The sequence below is a fragment of the Balaenoptera ricei genome, chromosome 11, assembly GCF_028023285.1.
Source record: "Balaenoptera ricei isolate mBalRic1 chromosome 11, mBalRic1.hap2, whole genome shotgun sequence".
Classification (NCBI taxonomy): Eukaryota; Metazoa; Chordata; class Mammalia; order Artiodactyla; family Balaenopteridae; genus Balaenoptera; species Balaenoptera ricei.
In genome coordinates this window covers 104,249,162-104,269,966 of record NC_082649.1, presented here as the reverse complement: position 1 = coordinate 104,269,966, position 20,805 = coordinate 104,249,162, and the positions used below count along the sequence as shown (strand labels likewise).

Here is a 20,805-nt window from a genome sequence, read left to right as displayed (position 1 = left end):
CAGCTCCGGGCCACCGCCTCCCGGTGGAAGGCCAACTCCGGCTCTGGGCAGGCGCCGAGCACTTCCTGCCCCCCACGGGCCTGCTTCCACCAGCACGTGAGCCCCTCGAGAGCAGGGACGGGGTCTCACTCCTCCCCAAGCTCCCGCAGACCCCGCAGCCGTGGCCGACGCTGAGCTGGAGGGCTGGCCCATCACCCTCCAGACTGACCGCAGTCACCTGCGCCCCTGTCTTCTCTGCTCCTGACTTCTGCTCTGCAGTCTCCTGCCCCGTCCTCCTCCACACCTGGCAGAGGGCCCCAGGCTTGACCCCGCTCCCTCCTGCTCCGGTAGGCCCTGCGTGTTTCCGCCACCCCCAGGGCTTCAGACCCATGTCTGTGCTGCAGGCACCCCACCCTCCCCCACCCTCCGCAGTCTGCAGCTTTGGGCCCTGCAGCTCCAGACACACCGGCCCAGCTGCGTCACCACCAGCCCCACCTGGAGGAGCTACAACCACCTCAAACTCCCCATCATCCTCCCCCAACACTGGCGCCTCCATCTGTGCTCCCCTCTCTGCAAAGGGCCATCTTCCCCCTCGTCGCCCCAGCCAGACCTGGAGACTCATCCGTAAGGCCTCCCTCTCCCAAGCCCCGCTTCCAAACGGTCACCAAGCTCTGATGACCCTCCCTCCTGAGTCTCTCCAAACCCACCCTTAGTTTCGGTCTCCCCAGGGGTGCCAGTGAGGGCCCATCCTCTGTCTCCCAGCTGCCACCCTGCAGCTATGCCCCCTCCCTCAGGCTCTTAGACTCAGCCAGGCACCAGGCAATCTTTCCAAACATACTTCTGATCTATAGAACTCTTTGCCTTAAAAAAATCTCTGATGAATCCCTACTGTGTCTGGCGTCAGTTTCAACATCTTTACCCCTAACAGCAGCAGCAGCAGCTCATACCCACGGAGCACATGCTCTGTGCCGAGTACCATTCTAAGGGCTTCACACACATTAATGATTCATTTAATCCACACAACAATGTTAGCCCCATTTTACCAGTAAGAAAACAGGCACAGAGAGGTCAAGTAACTTACCCAAGGTCACACAGCCTCTCAGTGGCCCAGCTGGGATTTGAACCCAGGCAGCCTGGCCCCAGAGCTTAACCACTGTTGTGATCTGATCGCAAAGCTATCCTCTGCTCCCACACACCCCAGGTTCCAGCCCCAGGGCTGGCTCTCGAACCCTGCCCACCTTTCCCGTGCGGTGCCCTCCTCTGCCAGCTCCCCCAGCCCTGCCCGACCACCCTCTGGGGCTTCTTGGGGCGGGGGGGCACTGCTTTATTTGTCTCAAGGTGCCTCTATCTGCACTGGGCTCGCCCGCACCGCAGGGTCACAGCACTAAACACACCCGCTATTAGGTTAAACTGCTGGATTCCACAGGGCACACGCTGCTCTAAAAATGAGACGCGTGGAACGCAGCCAGACTCTGCTCATTGATTCATTCTCGGCTGGAGATAAACAGAAGAGAGAGCGGTTCTGTTCACCTCCAGAAAGACTCAAAAGGTGACTTGCTGGGGGAGTTTAACTTTGCCAGTGACGCCAAATCGCTAAGCGGGACCACCTATGGCCGCGACTCCCAGGGGACGCCCACGTAGACAGTCCTGCCCCCAGGGCTCAGCCGAAGGGCGTGGGCATCACCCCCAGGAGACCGCCTCCGTCCTCCCACCACTGTGGACAAGGGAGCCGGCAGCCTGGGAGGGGGAACCTGCCCCCACCAGGCTCACGACTCCCCATCCGCCTGCCTCCTGAGGTGCTGGAGCTTCCTTCTTAAACAAACGGGAATCAGTCAGTACGGAATCTGAGGGTTCCACCCCGAGAAGCTCGGCCACGTGGGCCCCAAAGCCCCACCTCCTTGTAGGTCTTCAGGTGCCCGGCGAGCTCGTAGTAAACGGTCACAGATCCCGCTTCCCGGGCCACGGCCACACCCGTCTTGGGGTCGACATGGAGGACGCTGCGGGCTGATGAGCTCCAGGTCCCGGGGACGCCTAGGAGGGGAAGCTGCATGTGACCCCTCTGTCCCATGACTGACGCTCCAGCCGCCCCGTCTCACCTGGGTCACCTGGGCAGTGTCCTCCCCGCCCCCAGCCCCACGCTCCACTGCCCACCGCTCGGCTCCTGTCTGCGACCACAATGCCTCCCTGCTGGGAATCTCTTGGTCATTTCCCGCCCTGGGATGACCCGGGCGCTGGCCCCCCAGGGCCGGCCCACTGCATGCCTCCCCACTGCACCGCCCCCGCCCGCCCACCCTGCTCAGCACTCGCCTTTGAACAAACAAGGCGGGTGGCAGACACTGAGCTGTCACTAGACAGCAGTCCTCAGGGAAGAGCCAATCTCATCACGTGATAAACGCAATGAAAGGATTCAACAACCACATTCTATTTGTGGCAAATAATATGTGCTTTTCTTTAAAGGCAGCATGTAACTTCCTTTTACAATGAGTTTAATTAGGTTTAAAACAAGGGAGCCAATTAGGAAAAAAATTAGGTAAATGATTGCACGTGAGGCTCGTGGATGCACGGGTGGCGCGGACAGTCGCCCCACCGCCTAGCGGCTTCCTTGGCTGAGGTTCCCTCCTAGAGGCACCTGCCAATGCAGCAGCCCCGCCAAGAAGCTCATCAACACCGAACAGTCAGGGACTTCCCTGGTGGTCCAGCAGTTAAGACACCGCACTTCCAGAGCAGGGGGCGCGGGACCAGGGCAACTATGATCCCATGTGCCGTGCGGCGCGGCCAAAACCACAACCAAACAAAACACCGAACAGTCAGTTCCTCAGCTGCACCAGCCACGTTTCCAGGGTCCCGTGGCTCGTGGCTATGGGGGTAGACGGTTTCCACAAGGGTGGAAAACCCTTAGGGCAGGGGGGGCAAGCTTCTCTGAAGAGCGCCAGATTGTAAGTCTTTGGGGCTGTGTGGGCCCGAGGGTCTCTGATGCCACCGCTCGGCCCAGCAGATGCAGCGTGAAAACGGCCACTGATGACACGGAGATGGAGGGGTGTGGCCGAGCACCAGTAACAGGCTGTTGCAGAAAGAGATGGCAGGAGGCTCTGGCCGGGGCAGCAGTTTTCCGATGCCCGCTCTAGAACATCACCAAGCTCCACGTGCACACCTGTCACAGCGGGCTGAGAGCCCCGTCCCACCTCCCAACCACAGAGATGGTTCCCTCGGCCAGAATCTCTCGTACCTTCCAGGCTGACCAGAACCGTGGCCAGACAGAGGACGTCCCCCACCACCACTGCTCCGGACAGCTCGGGGGAGATGGCCTGCAGGACAGGCAGCGGGACGAAGTCAGAGAGGCCGCCGTGCGCCGCGTCCCACGCTCTGAGCAGTGTCAGGCCCACGCTGACTGCGCGGACCACGCAGGTGTTGTTGGTGGCGCCCTTCCCGATCTGCACAAACTCGTCCCTGGGCACGGGAGACGTGGCTCTCAGTCTCGGGAGAGGCCCCAGCTCTGAGGGAGGAGCCAGCGAAGGGCCCCCGCACCTGCCCACTGCGCCCTGATGTCACCCGGGTGAGGGACCCGCAGGCCACACCGACCGGATTCACCCACCACCCGGGTAGGGCGGGGGGACCCACAGCCCAGACAGGATGGCCAGCGTCACCATCCCCCCAGAGGAAAGTGATGTACCCCGTGCTCCCATCCCTTCCCAGCAGGGAACCAGGACACTTGGGGAGGCACAGGCTGCCTTCTGCCATGTTACTGGGACCAGTGACATCGCCCCTGCCCGCTTCCTCATCTGCCAAGTGGGGCTGACAATGTACCCACGTCACAGGCTTGACGTGAGCAGCAAACCCGGTCAGCAGCTGGAGAGGGCTTAGGCCAGCACCCGGCACAAGGGCACACGGGGGGCACTCAGTGACGGCAGCCCCCGCGGGGCCGGAGGGACGGCTGGGCTGGGCAGGGGGAGGGTCAGGGTCTCTGCTCCGTTGCCTCCGTCCCCACACCCCCAAGCGCTGACCGCTCTCTTGGAGAGAGGCCCGTGTGACTTCTGCAGGGGAGCAGGGGAGCTGGACATGGGGCTCCATTCCCTCCAGGGCAGCCTGAGCCCCAGACCGGCAGATGCCCTGCTGCGTGCACAGAGCGCCATGGCATGCCAGAGGCCCTGGCGACCACAGCCTCAGTTGGTGGCCCCGGGGGCTAGGCCACGTTCTCCACGTGACAGTGTGGACACAGCGGACTGGAAGGGTGACCCGCCCAAGCTCACGGGCCCCATAAAGGGCCGAGCCCGGCTTGAACAGGGCCCAACTCCAAACCCCACTCTCCCAGGGCCCGGCCCTGGGGTGTTCAGCCACAGGGGACACATCTGCTCCAGGGCCCATGGGAAGCCCAAGCTGCAATGGTCCCCAACACCGGGACATGAACTTCTGCGCTCAAAGAGGACCCTCTGGAGCGCTACTCCTTCCTCCTAGGTCTGAGGCTCCCCTCTCCTGCTCTTAGCTTGGTCTGCGTCCCCCAGGACAGTGGTTCCTAACCCTTAGAATCACCTGAAGGCACTGTTACAGCCCAGATTGTTGGGCCCTGAGAATGTGCATTTCTAAGTGTCCCAGGCGGTGGTAATGATGCTGGTCTGGGGACCACACTTTGAGAACCGCTGCTCCAGTGGACTCAGACATGTGGGCAGGTCTAGCCTGAGGCCACAGCTCTCTTTCCTGGAGACCACCCCCTCTCTCCTCACATTAGGCCGGAGGCTGCATTTGTATTTCAGAAGCGTCAGCCAAAAAGAACTGCCCTAGGAGCCCAATGGGACCTGGTATTCAAACCCCACTTCCTGGCTGTGTGGCCCTGGACAAGTGGCTTGACCTCTCTGGGCCTCTACAAATGGGTGACGGCGAGGAGTCGGCGAGACGGCACGCAGAAGGGCCTGAGCGTTGGAAGGTGCGTGACTTCTCTGACCAGCTCTGGTAACGGGTATAACTGGTGCTCTGGGTCCACTGACCACAGGGCCAGGCCAGCGGCCAGGGCTGTACGCATCTCCCCTGCAGCCCAGCCTTCACGGCTGCACAAAATCTTATTACAAACCTTCCAACCACAAGCCCCAACGTCTGGGTCTTGCTTCCTGCCCACCGGGGACACCTCTGCTGAATGATTCCGTGCCTTCTGGTAATAAAGACTCTCGGCCACGCCTCCCCTTGCTCCTGACGCCTGGCTGAGCCTGGTGCTTCCCCCGTGGCCCTGCGAGCAAGGCGCACACCCTGCTCTTGGGAACCGTGAGTAACAAACTCTCCTCTCAGGGGCGCTGGCCTCTCCCCGTGGTCATCAGTCACCTGCGTGAATCAGATCTGGGTCTGATCGAGACGTGACTTCATGTGGGGAACGAGGGGGGCCCACCCTCTACCTGTTAGTTGCAAAGTTGAGGACAGAGTTGTGAGCATGGAAGACGTCTCCGGAGTTGTCGTGGAAGTGGACGGTGAAAGTCACGGTCACTCCCAGGGGCAGGGCCGCCAGAGCCTCCTTGTTCTGGGTGTGCAGGGCGGGGCTCATGGAGATCCTCAGGTAGGAAACAGGGGACACCTGGGGACAGGGAGCAGGTGCAGTGACAACTGTGCCAGGAACACCTCCCTGAAGAGCCCCCTCCCGAGGACGGACGCCTGCCCCTGGCCAGTCCCCATCTCAGGAGGCATGGGGGCTGGACCGACTTGGGGTCGTGGAAAGAGCGGCCCAGCCCGCGACGTTGGCCCCCCCCCCTGCACGGCGGCCGGCCTCGCTCTCAGGAAACCCAACCCACAAGAGTCAAAAGCCATGACTGTGAAAAATTAGATTATTATTCATGTTGCAAAAATATCCTCTGGGCTTTGACCGCTCAGCTTCTTTGGAGGACCTGGCTCTCCAGGCATTTAAAGTGGAAACAATGCCTGCTCAGACTGCAGAGGCAGCGTTGCCTGGGGGCCTCCGTACGCTACAGAGCTGCCAGGAGCAGGTGCCCCAGTTAAAGGGGAGACGGGAAAAGGAGGGGATGATGGGTTTGGGGAGCCCTAGAACGCAAGCTCTTTAGAGAGCAGACTTCGTTCTCTGACTCCAGGTAAAATCCATCCTGGCCAAAAAGCCAGCCCCCAAAACACCCAATTTCTTTGACGAAGGTCAGCGGTGCAGTGACCGGCACACAGCTGGTGCTCAACGCTATTTGTTGACACAGGATGGGTGGTCAGTCACTTTCACTTACTCGAAAACTAGGGTGGAGGGTTCCCTGTTAGACACCCATCTTGAAACTAAAAGATGTTAATAAGGAAATAGGCCCACGACCCAAGCAAAATCTAAATATTACAGTGGTCGTGTGTTTTCTCTGTCACTGAGGATCAGTTGTGCAAAGAAAACTCTGCTCAGGATAAACCCCAGGACCCGACCCAGGGACGCCCAAGGAGAAAGTCCCGTCTCTGAGGAGCACAGAATGGCAAGGGGACACGGGAGTGCTGGCTGGGACTGGAGGACACCAACCCGGGCCAGGCCGACGTGGGCTAGAACCCAGAGCCTGACTCTCAATTACCGTGTGACACTCTGAGTCTTGGTCTCCTTGCCTGTAAGGCGGGTCACCTCATCCTACGAGGTGCCGTCTGTAACGTAATGGCTTCTGGGTCAAGAGCCAGCACACACATTCAATGCTGACTGGTCAGGACACCTGAGTGCCAGTCCCAGAAAACCATGGACCTCTCTGGGCCTCAGTTTCCCCATCTATGAGACGAGGTCATTGCCATCAATCATCTCCAAGGATCTTCGGCTCTGACACCCAGAAGATGCTGCAGCTTCTCACCTAGGACCTTTAATAAACTCTTCCAGACAATTTCTTGGCTGGAAGGTGAGTATATTCACTTATACACCTGCGAGGGGAAAACAGTACTGCTGATTTTATTACTCCAAAAAGGAGGCGGACGTGATCCTACCTTGACAGCCACGATGATGGTCTGGTTGGCCCCAAAAGCCTCTTGCGCAGTCACTTCAACCGTGGATGTCCCGATTATGGACCCCGACACCAGGAAGCCTTTCTCATCAACGTGCACGATGGGAACCTTCTCAGGTCCGTCCAGGACACGATAGCTCAGAGAGGCGGCGCCATCCCTTCGGAAAACAAACCAGACCAGTGTTCACAGACAGCAGGAGTGTCACAGCAAGGGGCCCGGGGTTTGGGAGACCCACTGCTCCCGGGAGAAGAGGCCCAATCTCAGCCCCGCCGTGCACCAGGCCCCCGTGCACAGCCTGCTGCAGCTCATCAGTTGCCAACAGGAAACCTAATTTGGAAAACCAAGGGTTCCAAGGAGAGCGGCACCTTCCACGAGCCGGTCAGTGGGAGGGAAGGATGCGGGAGCTGAGGGTCCCATCAGCAGCACAGATACTTGCTGTCAAAGACCCTTCCACGGTAAACTGTCTTCAGTTTGCTGAAATAAGGCAGCCTGGTGCAGCGGGAAGAGGATGGGGCTTAGAGCCGGATGGAGCCCAAAGGCAGACCCAACAGCCCGCTAACAACTGTGCATCTTTAGGCACGTGTGTCCCCTCTCTCGGCCTCGGCTTCCTCAACTGTGAAATGGGAGTTATGGCCCTGCCCTGTCCTATTTCCAAAGGCCAGTAACTGGATAAAAACGGGCCACTTGCTAAGAATGTGGTTTGGAAAACTACTGATAATATGCACTGAGGAGGAGACAAATTATGCAGTATCTTATGCTCTTTTACATATTCATTGATGTTATAAGGAAAGAAAGGAAGGAAAAGCCTCCCAGGCCTGGCCCCCTCTCACCCTCTCTCTGTGCCGCCGCCCCACAAACCCTCTGCAGATGCCTTTAAGCAAATGTCATTGCTTCTGCCTCAAATTTCTCCCCGCTCATCAACCCCAGCCTCTTAACCTCCTATGCATCCTTTAAGTCCCAGCTCCAGCATCTCCACTGGGGGTGTGCCTCCCTGAATCCTCGCATGGAAGGCCTTCCTTTGGGCTGTGGCTTCAACATTGTACCTCGTTTCATTACAGCCCTTCTCTCTACACTGCCCTCTTTCCCACTGGACTCCTCAAGGGCACGGCTGTCACCCACCTCTGACCCAGAGCCCTGCACGGAGCCGGGAGGTGACACTTTTGGCTGCGTGTCCCCCACGTGTGTGTGTTTCTCCAGTGGTCCTTACAATGCCCAACTTTGCACCCGCAGTTCACACACAAGGCATCACTACCCAAAGCATCGTCTTAGAATGCCGGCCAGGAGGCAGGTTTGCAGGCAGGCTTCAAAACCCCGCTTCTCTGCGTTCATGCATGTCCCCACCACCCAGCAGGGGCCGAGATCCACATTTTCACGAGCCCCCAGGTGACGCCCCGGCTCCTAGACTACACCGAACAGCAAGTCTTGAAGACACAGGGGCATTTGAGAAATTGAACACCTCCAAGCTGGCACTTTTCCCCCTTTGAAGCAGTGGATGTCCGCAGAAAGCATGAGAGGTTCTGGGCCACAGGGAGAAGAGGGACCCACGGGGAGATGCTGCAGACGGGCAGGGGACGTCCCCGGTGACGGGGAGGAGGGCAGAGGTGGCAGCCGCTTCCAGCGCGACACCAGGAGGGAGGTGCAGCTCGCCCGAGGCACCCACGGCTCCTGACGACTTTGGCAAACGAGCCGTCGGATGCGAGCACAGCTTCGCAACCTGGACGAAGCCGCGTTGAGTGACGTACCTGTTTGTCTGGAGCTTGACAAATGAGTTGGGTGACATTAACACGTGTTCTGCTTCTATTTCGGGGTTCAGCAGCCGCAGCTTTTCAAACACCTGGAAGAGAGGGTGAGTTTTGTTTCCTGTGATCCCTGGAACCACGTCCAGGGTCTGCTTGTCTCCCAGGGGTGAGAGAGCCCGGTGCCAGCACCTGTTACGCAGCTGGTGATGCGGTGGCGAGGGCTGAGCTTTAAGAGGCCGAAGGCACGATGAGGAGGAGCAGGTGCGCTGGTTAAGCCCCTGGGGCCGCTTCACGCAAGCACGGGCCGCCCCCGAGCTCTCGGGACATATGTGTGTGGGAGGCGGCAGAGTGACAGGGCCCAGGGTCCTGCTCGGTCATGCTGCCAGGGCTGAGCCTGGAGAAAGCTCTAAATTCGCCTCAGAGACACACGCTGCTCCTTACATGCCCCTCCCAGATGCACTCCCTCAGCCCCGCCTCTCACCCTCTCCTGCCAGGCTCCGGCAGGATCCGCACAGAACTGGCACGGGGCGCCTGGTGACCTCAGGCCAGCAGCCGATAAACCCGATGATGTCGGATGGACTCTAATCCTGCCACGGAGGCAGCCCTTCCCGGGGGCTCCAGACCCCTCTCGGCACGCAGCCTGACGCGCCCAGCACCCTTCAGGCACCTATCTCCAGGGACCCTCAGGGCATCCGAGCCTAGATGCCAAGCACAGCTTTGGCTCCCCGCTGGCTTCTGATCCGATCAGACCAGCTGGACGCTCCTAAGGGCCTGTGTCTAAAATCATCTGAACTGACGGATGCTTTTCCAAGAGGAGACTGGCCTGACTCCCCTCCCTCCGAGCACTGCCATGTCCTGACCATACACTCAACCTCGATTTCCTCATCTGTAAAATGGGTCTAGAAGTAATGATCCTTGCCACGCTTGTCTCACAGAGCTGGGGGATGCGTGCGACACCGTGGAGTGGCAGTGCTTCCTAACAGGGCACGGGGCACGGCCTTGGGAGCCAGACCGGGTTCTGGAGTCACGTGAGCACTCTCGCCAGGCAGGCGGCATCCAGAGTGAAGCTGCCTCACTGATTCCGTATCTCGCAGGAAATACATGGACAGACAGATCCCTTCCCACTTTTCTTAGGCATGGACCTCTGTGGTCCCTCTTGAGATGGAGATGAAGGTACAAGGGGGACCTTCCTCTCCTGTTATGTGACCGGCAGAAAAGCACCATTGCCAGCACCACGGGGAACAGCCTCGGTGCCAGGGAGACGACAGGGGCTGGGGGGGCCTGTGATACTGGGGGGCACCTCTCTATCAATGGGAGGCTGGCCCTTATCTCTTGCTGGTTTTGCCGTGTGGCATCATGCCATGTATTCATACTGGGCTTGTAGACAAAATCTTCCTATTTTTAAATGTTGGCAACAAATAAAAATTGTTTCAAAGCACTGAATGAGCCAAATGAAACACCTCTGTGGGCTGGATCCAGCGTCTCTAAGTTTCCGATGTACTCAAAACCCATCTGCTGTCAGCCAGGGACACCGAGGCGCAGAGATGTTAGATGACCTGACTGAGGTCACAGAATTTGGCAGCTGCAAAGCCCTGTCTTTAATTTCAGGATAGGTGTCAGAACTTGCTTCGTTTTGTTTTCAGCTAGGAAGAGCAAGTATTTGTGTGTTTCTATGTGTGTATTTGTCTGTGCGTATGTGTCTATGTGTGTGTGTGTATGTGTGCGTGTCTGTATCTGTGTGTTTGTGTATGTGTCTGTGTTTGTGTGTGTGCCTGTGTGTGCATGTGCAGGCAGGGGTGAAAGGGGTTGGCAGACAGGCGTTTCTCTCTTTGAAATCTGCTTCTTTGCCCCTAATGAGGTATGTGCCTGGTTTAGAAATGGTTTGCTCCTTCCTGAAGAGGGAGCTTGAACCCATTTCTTTTCTCATGATACTTAGGGGCTGCTATCAGTTTTTCTTTGCAATTTAGGGGAACCCAGACATTACTGAGTCCCAGATTAGCAGGATGGGGTCCCTGAAGCTAAAAATGCTCTTCGTTGTTTTTACAGAGGGGCCCAGAGGGGGCAGGGGTGGTAGAGAGAGACGTGGGTCGAGCCCTGGGCTGGACAGGGGTGGCTGGGCTCTGGTCCTGCCTGGTCCGAGTCCTGCCGGGTGCCCCCTCGAGGGGCTCTGAGCAGGCCGCCTCCCGTCCTGAGGCTCGGTTTCCATCAGTGAACGATGGGTCGCACCCTCTGACTTCCAGGGCACATCCCTCGAGGCCTTTCAGGACCCTCTGCCGCCTGCTCCCTGGGACCCGCGGGGGCACTTCACCCCCGGGGCTGCGGGCGCATCTAGGGCAGCCACGCCTGCAGCCCCTGCCCCGTAGGCTTTGTGGGAGCCGGCCTGGGAAGTGGGGGAGTGTGTCTGCCTCTGCTAAGCACACCTCGGGTTTGTGAAATATACAGACAACTAAATGAATGCCCGGCTCAGACAATTTTCCAGGCTTTTCCCCCCAGAAGGCACCCCAGACTCTGAGCTCTGAATTATCTGCTATTCTGGGAGCACATCAAGCTACTTCAGACCTTCAGCCCTGTGCACATGCCAGGCCCCCCCATCCTGAAACGTCCCCCCCCTCTGTGAAGCCCTGGGTCACCCCATCTCGGGCTCCCACAGTACCTCATACCCCCAGCCCCAGCCCCCTGACATGTGCCCACATGGCCCCTGGGAGGAGCAGGGCTGCTGGGTTGGCCTTTGCTCTCCCGCTAACGGTGGCTTCTGCCCACCTGTCCTTTACCTGGATTTGGATCTCATCAGAGAGCTCTTTGGCGAGGCCCAGCAGCTGCCCGGCTGTGGGGTCCAGGGCCTTGACCACCACCCTCAGCCCGGTGCGGCCCTTCACCCGGCCGTGCACGTTCATGGCAAAGTTGTACTGCGACGGCAGCCGGAGCGATGCCTGCGACAGATGTCAAAAGTGTCCCCAAAGGGCAGAGCCGGACGGGAGCCCCAGACTCCCCGCACTGCCTGCCTGCTCTCACCCTGCTGCCTTCCCGCCCCGCCAGGGCCTGCTAACTGGGGGCTGCAGCCCGTGGCCACCCCAGCACGAGTGCTGCGATTCACGTTGTTCACAGGGGCCTGTGGAAGAGGCTAGGCCAACCCGCGTTCTCACACAGGACTTCTCAGAGCCTTGACTGTGCGGGGGGTCAGGCGAAGCACCAAGAAGATGTTGGACTTGGGGTGTTCCCCCCCAGAGCCCCCGTCGTGGGCTATCTGTGAAAAAGTCACACGTCCCAGTACCATGGGAACAGTCTGGGGACAGGACTCTGGTCCCAAAGGGTCGGGGGGAGGCCCTCGTCCTGCACTAGATGAGCTTCAGGCAGCCTCCAGGAGACCCCCATCCCATGCCCGGCCCCCTCCCCCCCGTCCACAGATAAGACAAGAAGAAACCCCCAGCACCAACCCCACTCGGGTCCTGGGTGACCAAGGCCCACCCGGGGTGGCAGCCTGTAGTCACCAGGGCCGGCACCCGGCCCATAGCCCACTGGCTGGGCGACCCCGGGCGCGTCCCCCCTCCTCACGCATGGGCTCCAGCTCATACAAATGGGGGCAGCATGTTCTCTCCCACTGAGACTTAGGGAGGGGCCGTGGACCCCCTAGGGAGGCCTAAGGGGAGAGGGGTGGGGTCCTGGGATAAACCTGGAGAAAACCCCAGGGCTGCCAGGCGTCATCTCGGAAAGGGGGTCAGAAGCTACAGACTGGGGACCCCGACCAGGACCCCGAGACGTTCTGGAACTTCTGTGATGTCCCCACCAGGCTGTCGTTTTTGCTGCCTTCCGCTAGCGGGTCACTAAGCCCCTGTGCAGCGCGGCTGGTCGGCAAGAATGTGCTTAAAATGAAAAGGCTGCGGACTGTCCTGGGAACCGCGAGGGGGGAGCTGGGCGGCCGGGTTCCTGGACACGAGCAAGACTGAGAGGCCGGGAGGGACACCGGGGAGGGACAGTGTGGCCGCAGCCCTGGGAGGAGTCGGGGAGCCGCGAGAGGGCGTGAAGCGCAGACACATGGTGAGAACCCTCCCACCCCAACACCATCTGGTATGGAGTCGGGGGACGCCGGGAGGGCGGGTACCTCGTGGTGCCGCCCCCGGACGTCCAGGATGTCTCGCTTGGTGACAGACCAGTGGAAGGTCAGGCCCGGCACGGCATTGCCGAAGGAGAAAGGGTTCTGGTTGTTGGTGATCCCGGTGACGTAGACAGGCATCTGTGGGGAGAAGCCAGGCCCGTGACCGCCGGGGTCCAGCGGCCGGAGCCCCACCCCCCGGACGCTCCGGGGCACTGCCTGAGCTGCCGCCCATTGCTGGGTGCTTCCCCGTCCCCACGGGGCAACGGGAGCCGCACCCAATTCCTCCCTAACCAGCGGCAGGCGCAGCACAGGTCCCGGGAGGCCTGAGGAAACAGCAAAGGACCAAGCAGAACACAGCGCCAGCCCCGCCCCTCCCGTCCTTCTTGAGCCGCGGGCTGTCGCAGCTCGGCCGGGAGACCCCATTCCTAAATGACCGCCTCGAGCTCTGGGACACTTGCAGCGCCCCCAGCCCCCGCCGCAGAGCTTACCCTGCTCCCCTCTTTCTCAGTCTAGCGGGGGTCCCTGCTCACGAGGGGTGGACTCAGTCTCCTACAACCTGAATTGACTGCGTGCCGACCAGAAGAAGCACGTGGAGGTGATGCAGCGAAAGGCAGGGACGGACCTGAGCCAGGCTGGGGTCGGCGCCCCGTCCCGCCGCGTACTAGATGTGCAGACGCCCGAAGCCTGCCACGTGCGCACCTCCTCTTCTGTGACACGGACGTGACCCCGGAGCTACCTCTCGGGGCTGTTCTGTGCACCGTGTGGACTAATACACAGAGAGCACCGAGAAAGGTACGCACCGCCCAAACACTGGCTCTTGCGAGGTGCCAGGTGCTATTCTAGGTGCGGGAAGGCGACAGACTGGTGGAGACACAGGCATCACCTGCTGACGGCACCCACACGGGGTGACAGGCGTAAGCGCCGTGCGTAAGAGGAGATGGCACTGTTGGGGAGAATGGCAGGGAGGCTTTGGGCTGCAGCAGGAAAGGCAGGGGAGTGAAGCTGGACCCCCGGGTAAACAGGGTCCAGCAGGTGAAGGGCATGGAGAATTGTCCCAGCAAAGGGAAGAGCGTCCGGCCAGCAGCCCCAAGCTCATCCTGAAGCAGATCTCAGGGCCTGACCCCTGCCAAGAGGCTGCTCCGAGAGCTCAGCCAGGAGGGCCTGGAGAGGTTCCCGCCTCACCTGGGTCCCCGTCCTCATCCGAGTGATGGGGGCGCGGATCCTCACAGCCTGGAGCAGCAAGACCTCCACCTCCACGAGATCCTAGGAAAAGGGCTTTGGGGCTCAGGCTGACTGTGGGTAGGGGCTATGCGCTAGTGACGGGAGTTTCGGGAAGGGACACCCCTCCCCAAGGAAGGAGGCTCCTGCCAAGGCCAGCTCAGAGTCACGTGGCCAGAAGGCACCCATGATGTTCCTCTTCCCTAGGAGGCCTGGCTTGGTGGGTGGCTCGCCCCACGTGGACCCGGCCGCTGCCTCTTCCCTGCCCCTGGGGGTGCCAGCCTGGTCCTCTGAGCCTACAGACCTGTCCGATCCAGATGCTCCAGGTCAGCACTGCAGAGGCTCGGGGACACTGACCAGGGACTGTTCCTCTCTAGGCCAGGCAGCCCTCACAGGACAGGTCTCCAGACCTCCCAACCCCAAATCCAGCCTGTCTGTCTCGGAGCAGAGTACCGGGACAAATGCAGGAGCCAGGGAGAGTGTGATTAGAATAGACTTTATATCCTCCTTCATTCTGAATTCTATACTCCTGTTAATTTGGCCAAAGACTAACTCTACTGGCTTCTTTGTAGGGCTGCTGACACGTGCTGAACCCAGGCTACTAAAACCCTTAAGCCCTTTTTACAGACACTCAGGTGAGCCCATCTCCTGTGCCTTGTGACCTGGGCTAACTCCTGGCACATAGTAGGTGCCCAACTAGCATCCCTTCCCTTCCTTCTCTTCATCCTTCTCACTGCTGTCTTCTCTTGCTAGTCCTGGACTATTCCTCGGCTTTGGGAGCTGATTCTTAGGGTGACCTGAATTGCACAGATGGAACCGTGAGCTTCCGACCAGAGTCGCATACCCTTCTGGGACACGCGGACCTCAGGGCCTCAGGCTGGGCCCCCGCCTGCCTGGGCTCAAGGAGACGCCTTTCAGATGGCGCTGGCGGTGCAGCCTTTCCATCTACCAAGGGGCACCGCGGCCTTCCCCCGGCCCCTCCCCCAGCCTGCCCGATGGGAGACGCAGAGAGGTGACCCAGTGAGGTCCGCCTAGAGAGGAGGGTGGCCAGGAGGGACTGCATGGCCTTGTGTCCTCTGGACCAATCTCCAGCCGGTTGCTGTGTCAGCCACGCGGGCCCCCAGGAGGAGAAAAACAAGCCCGTTCCTGAGGCCGCAACGCTTTCTTTAGAGTGAAACAAAGCAGGGCCTCCCTGGTCCTTAATTTTACTCTCACATGCCCCGTGCTTTCTTGTCTTTATAAAATAGATAGGTAAACCTGGAGTATCCACCCAGTGATTCAAAAGGACTTTGCGGCGTAAGCGGGATACTTGGAGAGAGAGTGGAACTGCTGGGAAAGGAGTAAATCGATGCACTCAGTGTCGGGTCAAAGTCAGCCCCACCCCCTCCAGGGGGTCCCAGCGCCCAGAGCTGTGTGTTCAGGTGCTCCTAACTCGGCGGTGCTCCTGGACCACCGTCAGGGGCCCAGTTCCCGTCCCCAGTCACACCACCCAGGACAAAACGCCCTCTTCGAGCCGGGGTTCCAGCATGGCCTGACCACCAAGCTGATGCTCCTGCAAGTCACAGCCAAGGCCAAGGGCACGGGGCAGAACCCAAGCACCCTGAGCTCTTCTCAGGAGGGGGGCATGCTCTGCCCTGTCCTTCCCAGAGGCCCACGGAAGTGCCTGCCCCTGGGGAAGACAGAAGCGATCAGACTTAGAGACCCCTGCTTTCACCTGCTTGGAGTCAGTGCCACCAATATGGGGCAGGGGGACCCTCCTGGGGGAGGCTTCCCCTGAGTTGGCCTCCAGCATCTCTGCTGACCCAGGAAATTGGTCAGGAAATGTCCCCCACTCCAGCGAGGAGGCGGGGGAGAGGACTTTACTTCTAGCTGAGCAAAGATACTGGCGGATGACTCAGGCTTTCTTTCTCTCCTGGAAATATAAATCCAGGTCTGAGACACTACGGGTGTCCAGTTACCCTCGTGTACAGCAGCCCAGTCAGCACATGCCTCCAGAAACATACACCATAACCCAGCAAGTGTGTCAGAGCCTAGAGCAGCCCAACTCTGCTAGGAGAACATCTCCAAGCCCAGCTGGAAAAGAAGACCTGAAGGCGGGAGGGCTCTGATGCTGGCGATACGAGGTCCGGTCCTAGAGCAGCCGTGTGGCGGCCGTGGGTTGCTAGCCCGTCCCTCGGGCCCATCACCTGCACACGGTTAGAGCAGAGGGTCCGGAGAGGACTCGGGGAGGCACGTAAAGCAGAGTGTGCTGTCGCAACGGCTACTGTCAGCCTGCACTGGAATGTCCCCAGGGCGTGGGGCTTGGGGAGCCTGCCCCTTAAGGAGCAGCCAGGGAGCCTCAGTCAGGAGGAGGGCAACCTCAGGGGTGCGAGTGCAGGGCTGGCCCTGGTGGGGGTAGGTGACAGGCAGGGGCTTGGGCTCAGAGGGCAGAAGCAAGACCCTGGGAGAGGGTGGCCCTTGGCAAGAGCCCCAGCCCAGCAGGCAGGGCTTCCTCCCAGCCCGGGTCACCAACCCCGCCAGCTGCCTGGGGAGCGGTGAGCCTCACCCCAGAGGCTGTGTCCAGGGCGGCGTCGGAAGGTGCCCGCCGCGGTGCAGCCCACGCCCTTACCTGCGACACGACGACGAGCCTGCCGCTCTCGGCATCCACGGCCTGCACGACCCCCGACACGGCGCCGTGGCCCACGGCGAGGCCTCGCACCAGCCCGGCGCCGCCCACCAGCGCCACGCTCTCGTTGCTGATGGAGAAGAGGATGTTGGACTGAGGCTGGGGGCCGCCCTCGGAGGTGATCTGGAGGGAGAAGAGCAGCGCCCGTCAGCCCGTCCCCCGGCCGGCCCACGCCTCACCCTCGGGGGCAAGGGTGCCAACACCCCAGCACTCTCCACAGCCCGTTCTGAAGCCCCAGGCAGGGGACACAGCCAGAGCCCGCTCTGGCCGTGGGTGGGGGTGGGGCGGGGGCGTGGCCTTTGGTTCCTACCTGCATCGTGGCCCCGATAATCAGCGTCACCTTCCTGGGTATCAACCTAAACGGGGGAAAGACCTGGGTGTGGAGACACAAGGGAGAAAGGGGCCCGTTGTGTTCCAAGCTCCTGTAGCCGGACACAATCACATTCAATTCCAGAGAAGCATGGTGCACAGACATCACTCCTCTGAAGGGGGCGCCGGCGAGCGCCTGGGGTCCCGGCCAACCCTGGGGGAGCCCGAGCAGTCCCCACGAGACCTCATCCCACCCCTGGGCCCGAGGATCTGCGGTTCTCAGGGCTGTGACCTGCTCCTGTGGAAGCCACCTGGGAACTGTAGAAATGCCCGCTCCCCGACCTGCCCCGGACCTGCCAGTCAGAGGTGGGGTCCTGCGATGTGTTTCAACAAGTCCCCATGAGATCTGACACATGTCCAAGCTTCCAACCCACTGCTTTCGAGATTTCCCCAACTCCTCCTTGGAAGGTTGCCTCTTCCACTAAATGTCTCCAGATTTCTACTGACTAATTGCCTTAGAATAGTTCTCTACTACGATGGCCTCAACATTTTCCAGAGGAGGAAAGCGGGACTCGAGGGGCAGGGACGAGGATGCCCCCGTCTCTGCAGCAGGGCAAAGCCCCCATGTCCTCCTCCTGTACCCCTACAACTCCTGCTCTGCCCTAAGGTGTGCCAGTCGGCCCGGGGCTGCCTTGTGCGTGAGGAGTGGTCTCCGTAGGGCTGTGCCATTTATAGGCAGACAGGACTTTCTTCCCAGCAGGAGAAGACAGGTGCATTGCCATCTAGAAGCACCGATCGCATCTGCCAGCACCAAGCCCACCGGCCCTATGTGGCCGAGACGGTGGAGGAGGGGGCAGGACCAGTGTAGTGCTGCCGAAGAATAAACCTGGACACGACTTCCTGGCCCTGGCGGCTGTGGGGTTCCCGTCACAGCTGAGACGGTGCCGGGGCCCTGGAGCTCCCTCACCCGGAACTGCTGCTCCCAGAGTTCCCTCGAGGAGCGCACCGCCTCTAAGGCCCCGACTGTCAACGGGCACCTCTGCACACGCGCGCAGACCCGTCCGCACTCCTCCCCAGCCACCCCCTTGCTGTGCGGCAGTCGCTCCCCTCCCCTGAGCCACGCCACGCCCCCTCCGTCCCGGAGAGAGTGAAGTCACCCAGCCCCCTCCCTCCTGTGGCCCCAGGTCCCCGGGAGCAGTGAAGGCCCTCTTTTCATCAGAGGACACAGTAGGGCAGATTAATACGGCCCCTCCACGTGGCTTCCTGGGCTGCCCCTAAAACGCCCAGCCTATCACAAAAAAGCCCCAACATGCAACAGGGGCTGGGCCGAGGCCATGAAGCATGAAGAGGAACAGCTTTACCTCAATCTGCTGTGGGGCTGAGTTGATTCTCTGTCCGGCCTTATCGGTCACGGTTGCGGTGAGACTGGTCTGGCCAATGGCCACGCCGTGGACGCGGAACACGGCAGTGTAGTCGTCTGGGGCCTCGTCGAGGGCCCTGGAACAGAGGGAGGGGCTGGGACTTCTCCCCCTGACAGACCTGTCGGCAATGCCCTGAGATGCCCTCCTCTGACCCCTGATCCTGCAAGGACTCACGCCAGCGTGACGATCTGGGAGGCTGCCCGGAGCTTCAGGTCCATGAAGGCCAAGTACTTGGCCAGGAAAGGCTTCTTGTGGAAGTCCAGCACGCGAACATATGCCTTGACCGTCTTCCCAATCTCCACCTACATCAAGGGGGACAGAGACTCAGGGGTGGCCTCCGAATGACCAATGCCACCACCTGGGGTACCCTACGGATCTCTGCAAAAGCATCAACAACCTCAAACCCACAGACCCAAGTTGACCTTCAGACTACCAGCCCATCAACAAACGAAAATCGGTTACGTGCTTTCTGTATTCAAGAGGCCTCGGGGATACTTCGATGAATAAATGACACATCCCACTCTGAGAGAACTAACAATCTTGGGGGGGGGGGATAAATTAAAAGTATGGGATTAACAGATACACACTACTATGTATAAAGCAGATAAACAACTGGATTTACTGTGTATAGCACAGGGACTATATTCAGTATCTTATAATCACCTATAATGGAAAAGAATCTGAAAAAGAATATATATATGTATAACTGAATCACTTTGCTGTACACCAGAAAATAACACAACATTGTAAATCAACTATACTCCAATAAAAAGAAAGAACTGACAATCTAGTTAGAGAGAGAATCCATAGCTTAGAATAGCAACAGGCAAACAGTGGGGGTTTAATAAGCGCTCACTGACCCAAGAGTTCATACCTGGCACATAATACACATAGTGAAAACTTTGGGAAACATGAGTCAGAAATGCTTAGTGAAAGAACTCAAGTCTGGAAGCAAATCACCAGAGGAAATGAGATCAGAGGAGGACTACCTGAGGCTAAGAGAATACTGACTTTTAAGGAGTCCAAGTTGCTTGAATGTCCCCCTTTAACTACCAACTATTCTCTCCCCCCAGGAAGATAGGACTCTGACAGCATCCCTCTTTAAGCCTCACTGCAGTTACTTCAAGTATTTAGAGTAATATAAAATCCCTCTTTACGTTAAAGAAAAGCCTAGATCTATTACGTATTCATTTTGCAAAACGACTTGGCATTAGTACATCTTATTCATTTGCCACTGAAATTTCTGAGAATCCAAAACGTACATACTGGGGAGAAAATTCACATTCAGCAATGCATGTACCGGGCTGGTTAGTAACTTGCACCAGTCAGAGGACAGGAATTCCCAAGCTGGAGCTAACGTGGGAACAACTTCCAGCGGGATTTACAGCCAGGTTTTACAGGTGTCAACTGAGATGAAGACGGATACCCTCGGAGGCCGCTCTGCACTGAGCCCAGAATGCTGGGTGAAACAGCACTGCGAGCTGCAGGTGGACACGAGGAAAACACCCCCTGAACCCCCATCGTTCTCCTGGCTTCCGCAGGGAGGGAGCCATATCGGGAAGTTGACACTGACCTTGTCCACCACGCGGATGTACAGCTCCTGAATGTCCGAGACATAAACGTCAGCCTTGGCCGGGGCCGGGAAGGCTAAGCACAAGTCGTGGATCATGATGGTTGAGGTGCCCGGGAGCAAAGGGCGTACCTGCAAGGTCGGAGGTGGGTGTGGTTACACAGCTGCTCACGGCAGCAGCCTATCGCCCGTGGGACAATGTCTCCCAGAGACCGCAGACCAGAGCTTGGAAAACTCTAATGTTGCCCTGCCCACCCCTCATCATGAGCACCCACTGCCAGCTAGGGGAGGGGCTTGGGATGTAAAATGTTAGTGCCAGGATAGATTTCAGAGAGCCTTTATTTCAACTTTGCACAATTTACAGAGAAGAAAATGGAAGCTGCTTCAAGGTGGGGGTGGTCAGAGCTTGGCGGAGTGAGGACTCACACCCAGGATTCCATATCTCCTGTCCAGGCCACCTGCCCCTGCAGCTCCCATAAGAGAAGAGCATCCCATGGGGTCTCCTGTGAAACTGCAAGTCAGGGGCTGGTAGAGTGTGAGACCACTGCTTTCCAAATGAAGCTCTCACTGAGAAATCCTAATCTGAACCCACAGACTCTCAGAACCTGGGAACAGGCCGAGGAGGCCACCAAGTCTTCAGTGCGAGCTCTCTGAATCTTGCCCATCCCCACATTCACCTCTGCCTCTGCTGTGTTTGCAGTAGAGCCCTCATAAAATGTTCGGAGTGCAGGAATTCATCTAAGCTCCTGTTTTCCACGCTTTCACTGCCAAAGGCCCCCTTTAAGTCTTCTTCTCTCTCTACCTCCTTCCAGGGATCCCACCTTCAGAAGAGTCTCTCCCCAGACAAACCGCATCATCACCACTCTCTCATGTTG

The 20,805-nt window shown here is 59.1% G+C and overlaps 1 protein-coding gene across 3 annotated transcripts in view; it reads right to left on the bottom strand.

The window, feature by feature from the left end:
• The window catches only part of NUP210 (nucleoporin 210), a 106,348-nt gene that overhangs the window by 7,909 nt on the left and 77,634 nt on the right, over positions 1-20,805 (bottom strand). Inside the window, exons 21-33 of one of the 3 annotated variants that reach the window (XM_059940470.1) lie at positions 19,934-20,062; positions 18,535-18,662; positions 18,301-18,436; positions 16,941-17,003; positions 16,574-16,753; positions 13,930-14,010; positions 12,754-12,885; positions 11,426-11,584; positions 8,658-8,749; positions 6,898-7,072; positions 5,358-5,533; positions 3,206-3,426; positions 1,874-2,010 (exon numbers count right to left, since the gene is read on the bottom strand). In XM_059940470.1, coding sequence (XP_059796453.1) covers positions 1,874-2,010; positions 3,206-3,426; positions 5,358-5,533; positions 6,898-7,072; positions 8,658-8,749; positions 11,426-11,584; positions 12,754-12,885; positions 13,930-14,010; positions 16,574-16,753; positions 16,941-17,003; positions 18,301-18,436; positions 18,535-18,662; positions 19,934-20,062 — 1,809 coding nt within the window. The remainder of the gene's footprint in view (positions 1-1,873; positions 2,011-3,205; positions 3,427-5,357; positions 5,534-6,897; positions 7,073-8,657; positions 8,750-11,425; positions 11,585-12,753; positions 12,886-13,929; positions 14,011-16,573; positions 16,754-16,940; positions 17,004-18,300; positions 18,437-18,534; positions 18,663-19,933; positions 20,063-20,805) is intronic. The other 2 variants (XM_059940472.1, XM_059940471.1) reach the window with 2 other exon arrangements.